Raw genomic sequence first — 12110 nt, forward strand, 5'->3', positions numbered from 1 at the left:
CTGGCAGGATTGCGGGGAAAAACATGCAACACACCCCGTGGATCATGGAAACAAACACATACGAGCCTTCATAAACGGCTACTGCATGCCGTGGGTCCGTGTCTCACAGCTTGAGCTTGGCACTGGTCTGGCAGGTCTGCATCTGCCTTGCCTTCGGAAAGCGTGTCCTGTCGTGCTCTCATGAATAATTAAGCAGCCGGCTCTTCTCATAGGATAAGGAAACTCCGCTTTGAATAATAATGAGAAACTGACGCGTCATCATTGCACTTGCGGTACTTCGGTACGTCGCCGATTTTGATCCCGCCCCAAAAATCATTTTAAACCCAGAAGCTGAAATTAGCTGACAAAAGCTCAAAATCATCCATTTTGCCCCACAATTAAAGCTGACAGGTGCTAACATTGTCTTAACTACTGCTCAACACATACAAATCTGTTAATATATTTTAAAAAATGTTTTCCAGGGTGTCCTGAACTTTTAAGGGCTTGTTATGCAGTCTTTGTCACCATCTAGTGGATGAACAAAGTCAACCGTCTTTGCTCAGTTCAATGAAATGCTAAAGGCTGGTGATGTGCTGTCTCTGAGAAATTATAAATATTTTAAAATAGGCACTATCCTTATAAATAAACTGCATAGTTGCAATCTACACAACTAGATCACTGAATATAAAAACTGTGTTGTCCAACAGCAGCAATATTTGTCAAACTGTACAGTGTCCTCTGCTTGTCGCTGTATGTTGGTGGAGTAATAAACAAGGGTGAAGGGTTAAGAGGCTGGACGAGTGCTGTTATTTGCAGAATATCGCATGACTCTGATTCAGATTCAAGAACCAGACAGAACTGTTGTGTGTGTGTGTGTGTGTGTGTGTATATATATATATATATATATATATATATATATATATTTATATATATATTTTATATATAATATTTTTATATATTTTGTAACTGAAAAATCACAATGCATAACGACTTGAAATTCGTGCATTTTGAAATCAACTTCTATGTAGTAAAGCATATGCAACCGCTGCAAAATATTTTGTCATACACTGGCTTCTCCCCTGTAAAAATTCCACATGAGAAATCCAACTTCTTTTCACATATTGAATATGAAAAATATACACTGTATAAATAAAATATTATAGCATGAATAATACTGTAAAGGCAAACATTAAGTGAATCTATAGCCAAAGTACTGCTCTCTCTAAACTAAAAGTGCAAACAGAAATAATGTTTTTCTTCAAGCCTAAAAAGAGATATTAACTACCCAGAACAGATAAGAAAAGGTCATAAGATACATGACTTTATATGTAATCTTTTTCAAGATTATAATCATGTCAATTTCGGGCAGCAGTTAAGACCTTTGCATCACAGTGTCTTTGCATAGTGCTCATGTTAGCCACAGTAAAGGCATTGTTTTTTACAGTGTTTACATATTGTGTTCGTCTTGTCCGTCACTCTTTCACCGTTTCTAACTTCTACTGAAAAACCAAAATTTTGCCACTCAAATTATTTAAAAGTGGCAGGGGCATTTTCAATACTAACTGCACCCTCACCAATAGTATCTAGATGCAGCCTTTATGATGCATTTATCTTTATAAGATTGCATCACTCAACAATAGCCAGACCCCTCTTACACTTATGCTCCATTGTGCTAAGTCACTTCTTTTTGTTGGGTTAGTGATGATTAGCAGAAAATTCAAATGGTGCATTATGCTAATTATAAATCACGAGGCAATTTTTTACCTCAACGAGAAATCTTGTCGTGAATTGATCTCATGAGATTTCGTAAAACGAAGTCTTGCCCCCCCCCTAATATATACACTATATATTCTATCCATTTTCAGGGTGCACTGGAGGCATGTAATAAGGTAGCACAATTAGAGATCTTCATCGAAAGTGCTGTAGTCAAGGTGGATCCTGACAAACCAATGGAGGGGGTTCGGTTAGCTGCTCTGAAGGTATGCTGATTATGATTGCTAGAAATTGTGGAGACATTTTTTCATTCTTCATTGTAATTGTAATTATTTACAACATTTAATTTGGATTTTATGTCCTATTTTACATTTTAATAAAGGCAAGAAAATCCTTACTTGTTCCAACACCTCGTCTAAGATTTGGGTTATTTAACAGAATAACTCCACCAAAAGGTGCAACTAAAGAAACACTGCGTGTTTGTTCTACTTCTCAGGTGATGTCTTGTTTATAAGGTTTTGTGCATGCACTCTCTCTCTCTCTCTCATCTGTTTGAAGTTAAACATTCTTTCTGTGCAAGGGTATCAAAGAGTTCAGTGTCCCTGTTGGTTTAGATGACAAAGTTCAGGTGGATCTTGTCGTAGTTGGGTCTGTGGCTGTATCTGAAAAAGGTAAGGAAAACACATTAAAAAACTTGATTATCTTGTGTCTGTTTTCCATAACAGAAATAAATGGTGTACAATGTATTAAGGTTACAGAATTGGGAAAGGAGAAGGTTTTGCCGACATGGAATATGCTATGATGGCATGCATGGGATCTGTGACTGAATCCACTTGGGTCATTACTGTTGTTCATGATTGCCAGGTTAGTAATGTAGTCTGTAATAACTCTTTGAGTTTCTTAAAACAAAAAGATAATATATACAAATAATAAAATGCAATCAAATTATAAATAAAAAATAATAAAACAAAGCTTTGTGTGTGTGGTGGCACATTCATCAGACTGCAAAAATAATTAGAACAAAGATAAGCACTGAGAATGAGTGTGTGTGGATATTTCCCAGTGATGGGTTGCGGCTGGAAGGGCATCTGCTGCGTCAAAACATGCTTGAGTTGTCGGGTCCTTCCGCTATGGCGACCCCAGATTAATAAAGGGACTAAGCCAAAAAGAAAATGAATGAATGAATTAGCACTGTAAAAAGAGTCAGTTGTTGAACAAATCTGAGAAACTGGTATGTAAAAAGTTTACCAGTGATGTAGCATAACGTAATTTGATTAACTGTTAGATTTAGAACCCCGCGAATCATTCAGAAGCCACTGGACGTTTGAGCAACACAGTCTTTTGACCTATGCAAACTGCAAAGTTAATTTGTAAGAAATGTAAATATCCTGCGTTTTTCATGCGTTAAGATTTACAATTAAACAGTCAAACAATGCATTATTGCAACAAATAAAGCCAGATGTAGCATTTCTAGAGAGTAAATTGTCTGCTAAATGAGACATTCCCTGAAACAGGTCAGATATTTTCGTCATGACTCGAATAGCCATCGTCTAAAAGTTATAGTTTGTGTGAGGATTTTAAAGCGACATAACATGGCAGATGAAAGCGCAGCTGCGAGTGTTGGCCAAAAGAGGGCACCAAAGCCCACAGAAAAGGCTGAAGAGACGAAAATACACAGGCTCAAAGGAGAACTCAAGGAAAAGTTGCCACAAAAACCAAACAGAAGAATGATTTAGCCAAATTGAAGGAAAATGTTAACACAATGTTAACTTCATTAAAGATGAAGAATTGCTACAATTCAAAAGATGCTTAAACAGTATAAACGACTTAATGAAGAGTTGTGTGAGTTAATAGATGAAGATAATAAGCGGATCAAGATGCTTATGAGAACAAATTTTTGGAATTTCAGCAGTTTATAGAAGACACAAACAAATGGATTGCAGATGTCCTAAAACAGGGGTTTTCAAACTTTTTCAGCTGAGGGCCCCTTTGTGTAGGGCGAATTCTTTCGGGGACCCCCAAAAAATAAATATCACGCCACCCCCTCAAATTAACAACTGTACTTAATTTTTTTAAATTGTATTATTCAATACATTTATATTATTATATATTATTCAATAAATTTATATTATTTACTATCTGGATAAATTTTTGTAAGATGTTAGTTGAGTTGACATGGTTTCAGTGCTTCAATCTATTGAACAAATCTTCATGCGCAGTGTTCATTGTGGTCTTCTCTCACTGGATTCCATCAAGCCATATTTTGTGTTCGAGTCATCACGTTTACAGTTTTTTATGCCATTTTTATGCTTTTTTTCTGCCTATGCACAGCTAGACTCTTCTGTATTTACCCTTACAGCTGAGACTCTAAATGTATCTAAAGATTTAAAGTTTTAAAGAGTTTTGTCATTCATCAGCCTGTTAACAGTTACCTGTACTGTTGTAACTAGCAATACTACAATGGAGGCTGTAGTGGTTCAGTGTGTTTTGTTTATTTTTATCCTTTTTTTTTTGTGCACATCATAATTTACTCAGGTCGACAATCCTGACTTACACTGATAAAAAATAATTTCCTAAATGCAATCTAGATGTGGGTATTCAAGTTCAAAAAGCCACAAATTTTACTTTGCTTAATTTTAGAAGCTTTGCTGACTTTAAAATGTCCATACCAGTGTGTTCTATTAATAATACTGAACATTACATTTAAATTATTTACACAAATAAATATGGGGAAAAAGTGGAACATCTTGAAAAAAATGCTTTTATATTCAGAGTATTAAAATTTGATCAGATATGTTGAGCTCCATTAAATACAGAGCACTAATACATTTTAATTTTTAATAATTAATTAGCCCTATAACATAACACAAATAGATACATGATAATTTTTATAGGCTATAGTGGTTTTATTCAGGGTGTATACAATTTAGTTTTTTTAATCATCCAGTTATGAACCAATGTGAGTAAGAGGTTCACTGCAGAGCTCATCCAGCTGTCATTAGTGTAACAGGAGTGAAACTCTGAGCACTCGCTGATGTGATGACAGCTCCATTCATTGTTATTGCAGCACTTTTTGCTTTACAATTTTAATGTTTGTTTGCCATGCTGCAAAGAGAACCGTCTGATATTTGTACAATGCAAAGTGAAAAGCCTGTCGCACTTTGGACGAGGTGCAATGTTGTGCCGTGTCTTTAAAATGCTATTTGTTCCCCATGAGTGAAGCCTGCGCAAAGAGGCGCGCACTCCGCAGCACCCAGCTGATCGATTACTTAGCAACGCAAGCCATATACAGGGAGTGCTTTCAGCCTCCGATAATGTTCATATTGATCATGTATTTTAACTGAAATATTGTCAGTAAATAGTCCTGAGCATTCATTTAGTTGTTTAGGGTAAAAGAGGTTAGCGTAAGTGAAAGGTAAATGCAGTCAGGTGCAGCAGACAAGCGCCAAAAATCACAGGAAGTGCCCGACCAGAAGCGCTTATTCAATAAAAGTCCCCCGTGCACAGAGGCGGGCTGCTGCGCTTCTTTTCCTGTTTCACGAAAGTGTCAAATGCATTTAAATGACATAAGCATAAAGCTTAATTTTTGCAGTACTTTTGAGCTCAAATTATTATAAAAAATATATTAACCTTCAGAATGATGCAGGACACAAAATTCAACCATGTGGGCCCATTGATTAGCCCTTATCTAAAATTTTTTGCTGCCCCCCTAGCGCCATCTGGCGGCCCCCAGCCCCCAGTTTGAAAACCCCTGTCCTAAAATATGAGGAAGATAAAATTAGTCCACGTGATAGTGTATCCAAAGCTTATTCCATGGTAAGCCGGACTTCCAGTACTACTTCTGCAATGTTGAAAATTAAAGCTGAACGTGAAGCACTGTTGGAACTCACAATTGGAGTTTGTAACTGAGCTTGCTGCTTCAGACGCCAAACTAAAGGTGCATGAAGAATTTAAAGATTTTCGTGAATCTAATTGTGTTTTATCAGAGCTACCTTCAGGACCCCAATTGGAACCCCTGATAGTTAAATAAGAAAAACACGAGGTAGACGACAAAGTGCCAGCCACTGAAGTTGGTTCTTCAGATAGAAGAGAGTCACCGTCAAGGTTTGATGCCGTCAGCAGCACGCCACATCTTAATTTTCATGATCACACTGATTTTTCTACAGACAGTCTTCACAAAGTGTTACAGCATCAAAACAAGTCACTGAGATGCTCATTAAACAACAGAATTTGTCTTAACTCCCTCAAAAAGACATATCAACATTTACAGGAGATTTACAGATCTTTTATAAAGGCATTCGAGAATGCTATCGACAGTAAGACAAGCAGTGATCAGGACAGGCTGTACTACCTCAAACAGTTCATGAGTGGAGAGCCACTTGATCTCATTCAGAGCTGTAAGCACATGAAACCTGACGGAGCTTATAAAGAAGCCAGAGAACTGCTTGATCATCACTATGAAGATGAAATAACCATTGCTACAGCTTATAACAAGAAGGCTATGAAATGGCCTCGAATAAGGTCGAAAGACAGAAATGGATTGATTGCCTTTGCTTTGTCCTTGGTTGGATGTTGTAACATAAATGATTTTGGATTACATGTACGAAATGAACAATGCTACCAACATGAGGTCCATTTTATCCAAACTTTCATTCAAACTGAAGGAAATATGGAGAAGTTATGCTTATGACATTCAAGAAAAAACAAGACAAAGAGTCAGGTTTCCTGATGTAGTGGAATACGTGTACAGACAAACAAAGGTTGCAAATAACCCGTTGTTTGGAGATATTGTTGTAAATGTGTCTGCTACCAAAAATAATGTCAGTAAAAGCCAAACCTGAGAAGATACGTTTTGCAGCCAAGTCAGCAAGTGTATTTCAAATTCCCTGTCTTTACTGTCAGAAGAACCATGCACTGAATGCATGCAACAAGATTCTAGAACAGCCTCTGAAAGAAAGAATTCAGTTCTTGAAAACAAAAGGCCTTTGTTCTGGGTGTCTAACAGCAGGTCCAAGGACTGTAAAAAAAGGGCTTCTTGTCCAGATTGTTAATTCAAGCACCTAGTTATTTTGCATGTTGTTAAGAAAGATGCTTCATCAAAGAACAACAATTCAGACGACAGGTCACAAAGAACGAGTGAAGTCACAAGTGCTCTTGTGTTTGCAGGGTGCAGAAAGAGGGACCATACTGGGGCTGGGAACAGTGAGTGTATACTTCCCATTGGCTGGGTTGTTAAAGGGCCAATTAGCAAATGCCAAGAAAAAGAATTAGATAATGACAAAAGACAAAATTTCTTTGCCAGTTGTATATCTGTTTTAAGTGTTGAGGACATGCTGATGAAGCACTATAATTCAGATTTTTCTGAAAGAAGATGTGACTACAGATGAGAACAGTCACAACATGACAGACAGTTCATGCATACTGTTACAACATTAGCTCAGATCGTGGATGGTCACTTCTGCATTAAGTAGCCTGTGAAGGATGACAAGATGAAGATGCCATTTAACCGTGGTATTGCTGAACAGAGGCTTAACTCCTTGAAGCGGAAGTTCAGTAAGAAAAGTTTTCTTTCAAGAGTAGGCTTTTATGGAAAACATACTGGAAAAGGGCTACACAGTAAGGATACCAAAAGAACAGTTGATACACTGTGATGGAAGGGTATGGTTTATTCCATATCATGGGGTTTACTGTCAAAAAAAAAAAACATCTTTGACTGTGCGGCCAATTACCAAAGTGTGTCGCTAAATGACAAACTGTTACAAGAGCCTGACTTCACTAACACTCTCGTTGGTATTGTTTGTTTATTGAGATTCAGACAGGAGCCTGTAGCCATGATGGCAGATAAAAAGTCTACGTTTTACCTGGTGTGGATTCCAGACACTGACGCGGATATGCTACAGTGGTAATCTGAATGTGTAAGCAGAATAGTACAGAATACGTGTGCAGTTGTTAGTTGCTGCATTGTCTCAGAGTTGTGGGTCATATGTGTTAAGAAGAACAGCGGAGGATGTAGCATCAAAGAGTACCCCAGAAGCCACACAGACAGTCCTCAAGAACTTTTATGTGGATGACTGTTTAAAGTCAGTAGCTACAGAAGATAAAACTGTTGCTCTTGTGAGGGAGCTGATGACGTTGTGCACCAGTGGTGGTTTCCATTTGTCCAAGTGGGTCAACAACAGCTGAGCCTTGCTGGGCTCCATTCCCGACTACGAACAAGCAGCTAAAGACAAATACCTCAATTTGAAGCATGATGAGTTATCAGTGGAATGGGCATTAGGTATGCAATGGTGCACAAGTTCTGACAGTTTCAGGTACAAATTAAATCTGCCGGACAAGCCATGCAAAAGTGGGGGCATTTTATCTGTAGTCAACTCGGTGTATGACCCAATGTTTTTTTTTTTTGACACCACTCCTACTACCCATCAAGCGCATTTTTAGAGATCTCTGTCAAGAGAAAAAAGGTTGGGATAAAGAGATCCATGAAAAGAAATCTAGGATATGGATGAAGTGGCTGACAGACTTAGACAAATTTTCAGAACTCCATCTGAACAGATGCTTCAAACCCCCTGCATTTGGTCACACAAATGCTGCTCAAATTCACAATTTCTCAGATGCTAGTCAAGATGGATATGGCGTTGTGTTGTATCTCTTGCTGACAAATGACCAGGGTGAGAAACATGTATCATTTTTGATGGGAAAAACCAGAGGTGCTCCACTCAAACAGTTCACGATCCCAAAAACGGAGTTGACAGCAGCAATGGTTGCAGTCAAGATTGATCGGATGTTGAAAGAGGAACTTAAGTGTTCCCCTGAAGGAGTCAGTCTTCTGGACAGATAGTGCAACAGTACTAAAATGCATTGTAAACGATGCCCTTCGTTTCAAGACGTTTGCAGCCAACCGTGTCTCTTTCATTAGAGAACCGACTACTTCTTACCAGTGGAAGTATGTCAACACCTTACAAAACCCAGCAGATCAGGCCTCCAGATGCTTGAAGATCCAGAGATTCATAGAAAGTAAGAGCTAGTTTCAGGGTCCTAGTTTCCTGCGATAAGAAATTGAATGGCCAAAACAACCTGAACAGTGGCCTTACTTGAAAGAAGATGGTTAAGTTGAAGACATCCACAGCAGTGACAGGCACAAACTCAAACGAGTGAACAGATCCACTGAATCAGCTCTTTGAAAATTACTCCAATTAGCATAAGTTAAAAAAGGCAGCAGCTTGGATTTTGCAATTGAAAAAGATGTTGAGGCACCTGAGCGAGAAGAGAAAAGAGTTTGAGGAGAACATGCATTAGAAAGAGAATGATCCAGAGAAATGCAGATCTATAATTGTACAGCAAATGGTGATAAACAAGAAAAACCTGGAAAAAAAGATTACTCACTATAAAAGATCTATCCAGAGCTGAAATTGAACTGGTTAAATACAGTAAGAAAAAAACTTAAATGGAGGGGATACAAGCTTTGCAGTTGGCAGGCTCCCGTGTGAAAAGAATAGTTTTATCTTCAAACTGGATCCATACTTGCAAGAGGATGTGTTGAGAGTAGGAGGACATTAGAACAGATTGGCGATGCCTGAAGAGGGTAAGCATCCTGCCATTCTGCATAAACAGCACAGAATAGCTCACCTCATTCTCCACCACTTTCATAAAGAGTGTGGACATGGAGGTAGGAACCATGGCTTAGCCATATTGTGACAACAGTATTGGATACCAAGAGCCAATGCAGCAGCAAGAAATGTGATTTCAGAGTGCAACCTCTGCAGAAGACTGCATGCCAAGACAGGAGAACAGAAAATAGCAGATTTGCCTCAAGACCGTCTGCTTCCTGACAAACTGCCCTTCACCAACACGGGTGTAAACTATTTTGGACCTTTCGAGGTCAGAAGAGGACATGCAAAAGTTAAGCCTTATGGAGTGCTCTTCACATGTTTAACTGTCAAGGCAGTGACACTGATTCATGTTTTGATTAATGTTGTACGTCGGTTTCAAGCCAGAAGAGGTCAAGTGTCAATTATTCGTTCAGACAATGGCACCAACTTTGTCGGCGCTAAATGAGAGCTGCGTGTGGCATTAGCAAAATTGGATCAGTCTCGCATCAGCGAAGTCATGATGAAAAAGGGTGTGCAATGGTTTTTTAACCCATATGCTGCATCTCACCAAGGCGGTATCTGGGAGTGTCAAATCCATACAGTGAGAAAAGTGCTGTACTCTGTTGTGAAGCAACAGCTCTTAGATGATGACTACACACTATCTTATGCAAAGCTAAGCATCATCAATAGGAGAGCTTTAACCACGAACACAGAACACCCCAATGACCTCGGGTCGCTGATGCCGAACCATCTGCTTATGTTGAAAACACAGCCGGTGTAGGAGACAGATACAATATATGCTGGATCTGTTCTGTCAAAATTGGACTCATGAATACCTACCGCTTTTGTAAGAACAACAAAAACGGCTCGTCTTAAAGAGAAGTTTCAAGGTTGGAGATGTTGTCCTTGTCACAGATTCGTTCCTGCCAAGAAACTCCTGTATGTTAGGCAGAATTATGAGGGTGATGCCTGACTCCAAAGGCAATGTCAGAAGTGTTGAAGTTCGAATGAAGAACAGCATCATTCAAAGACCAATAAATAAACTTTCTTTATTCCAGGGAGCAGACTGAAGATAGAAGAGAAATAATTGAACAGAATAGAAACATTCAGTTTAATAGTCTGTGAGAAGTATTTAGTTGTCAATACTTACCAGTTAATGTTTACCTATAAAAACTTTCCTGTATAGAGAAGGTTCTTGCTAAAAGAAATTAAGAACATGTTAAATATAAAAGTGTAAATGACTTCAGATTAGATTTAAGTTCATAATTGATGTGTTAGGGCCTAGTCAATTAGAGACCGGGATATGTTGAAGACTTTTCTATGGAAGTAATAATATTTCGAAATTATTTAGTAAAATCTAAGAAAAGGCTTGTGTTGCAAATGAAGCGTGGAATGTAAACAGTTAACCAGTGATGTAGCACTGTGAGATTTAGAACCCCGCAAATCAGTCAGAAGCCACTGGACTTTTGAGCAACACAGACCTATGCAAACTGCAAAGTTAATTTTAAGAAAAGTAAATATGCTGTTTTTACTGGTTAAGATTTACAATGAAACAGTCAAACGAATAACTTAAAATTCAAGACTTTTGTTCACTAATTCTTTTGTGTTGAGTACAAAAGAACTCTAATGTCCTAAGCTAGTGAGTCGGCTTATTGCGCTCACATCAGTATTTTCTTGCAACATTAAAGAATAGTCCTTTTTATAAAAAAAAAAAAACTGAAGTTGCAAGGAACACAGTGGCAAGGAACCAAAACTCCAACAACTGGCAGAAGCGAAGAACGAACCTTGGAAGAAACTAAGTTTATCCAGGTCAACCATTTCTACAGTCTGGGCATCAGAGGGCTTTAGAAAGATAAGCATCCATATTGAAAAAGAGCCTGGAGCGTGAAGCTGTGGAGGGCTTTAAGCATGGAGCTGTGGAGAGCATGGAGCTGCAGAGAGCCTGGAGCATATAGCCGTAGAAGGTCTGAAGGCTCTGGCTCAGCAGGCACTGGTGAGTCAGACAACCTCAGTGGGTAAGGAGGTTCAGGTTCATAAAATACTAGTAGTTCAAATAGCACTGATGGATCAGGTGGCTCTGGGCTATTTGGGGAATACATAAGGGTTTGGCCCCACCATTCGGTGAGTTCATGAGGGTCTGGCATCTGCAATTTGCGGAATTCAGAGGGATCCGGTGGCATCAATAGCTCTGGCGCCAGCGGCATCAATGGCTCTGGCATTGATGTCAACGACTCTGGCAGCTCTGGCGGTGACAACGAAGTCTCTTGCAGCTGGGACAAAGACCTTAGCAGCTTTGGCGGCAACCACAAAGGCTCTGGCGGCGGGCACAAAGGCTCTGGCAGCTCTGGCAGCAGCCACAAAGGCTCTGTCAGCTCTGGCACCAGTGACAAATGCTCTGGCAGCAGCGACGAAGGCTCTGGTAGCAGCAAAGAAAGCTCTGGCAGTGATGAAGTGCTGATGGCCATTTTGTTAGGGGCAATCCTCGCAGCCATCAGGTCTTGACTGTGGTTGACAGCTATTTTATCCAAGCCAGTTTGTCTTGTTGTTGAGTGCTGCTGGCAACCATTTTGTCAACTAGTTGATGTGAGGGAGTCACCTGAATCTCAAAAAAATATATAATATCATCAAAAACGTTATATTTTGTAATTAGTAGGGTTGCGTACTGAAACCCTATGTACTTATGTGACCGGTATGCACTGTGCTGAATCAGCATATGAATTTTGGTACCACTGGTGCTGCAACAAGGACGTAAGAAGCATCAAGGGTCAGCAGCCAGAAAGTTGTTGAGTTATCCTGGCGACCATTTGGTCTTACTGTACAACGATGAAG

General features: G+C 39.2%; 1 protein-coding gene across 8 annotated transcripts in view; it reads left to right on the forward strand.

Annotated features, from left to right (window-relative positions):
• mthfsd (methenyltetrahydrofolate synthetase domain containing) overlaps positions 1–12110 on the forward strand; it is a 71505-nt gene that overhangs the window by 38513 nt on the left and 20882 nt on the right. For 6 of the 8 annotated variants that reach the window (XM_073929337.1, XM_073929338.1, XM_073929336.1 and 3 more), the window contains 4 exons: positions 1845–1958; positions 2075–2188; positions 2273–2363; positions 2444–2556. In XM_073929337.1, coding sequence (XP_073785438.1) covers positions 1845–1958; positions 2075–2188; positions 2273–2363; positions 2444–2556 — 432 coding nt within the window. The remainder of the gene's footprint in view (positions 1–1844; positions 1959–2074; positions 2189–2272; positions 2364–2443; positions 2557–12110) is intronic. The other 2 variants (XR_012393750.1, XR_012393751.1) reach the window with 2 other exon arrangements.

This window comes from Danio rerio, chromosome 18 (assembly GCF_049306965.1).
Source record: "Danio rerio strain Tuebingen ecotype United States chromosome 18, GRCz12tu, whole genome shotgun sequence".
Lineage (NCBI taxonomy): Eukaryota > Metazoa > Chordata > Actinopteri > Cypriniformes > Danionidae > Danio > Danio rerio.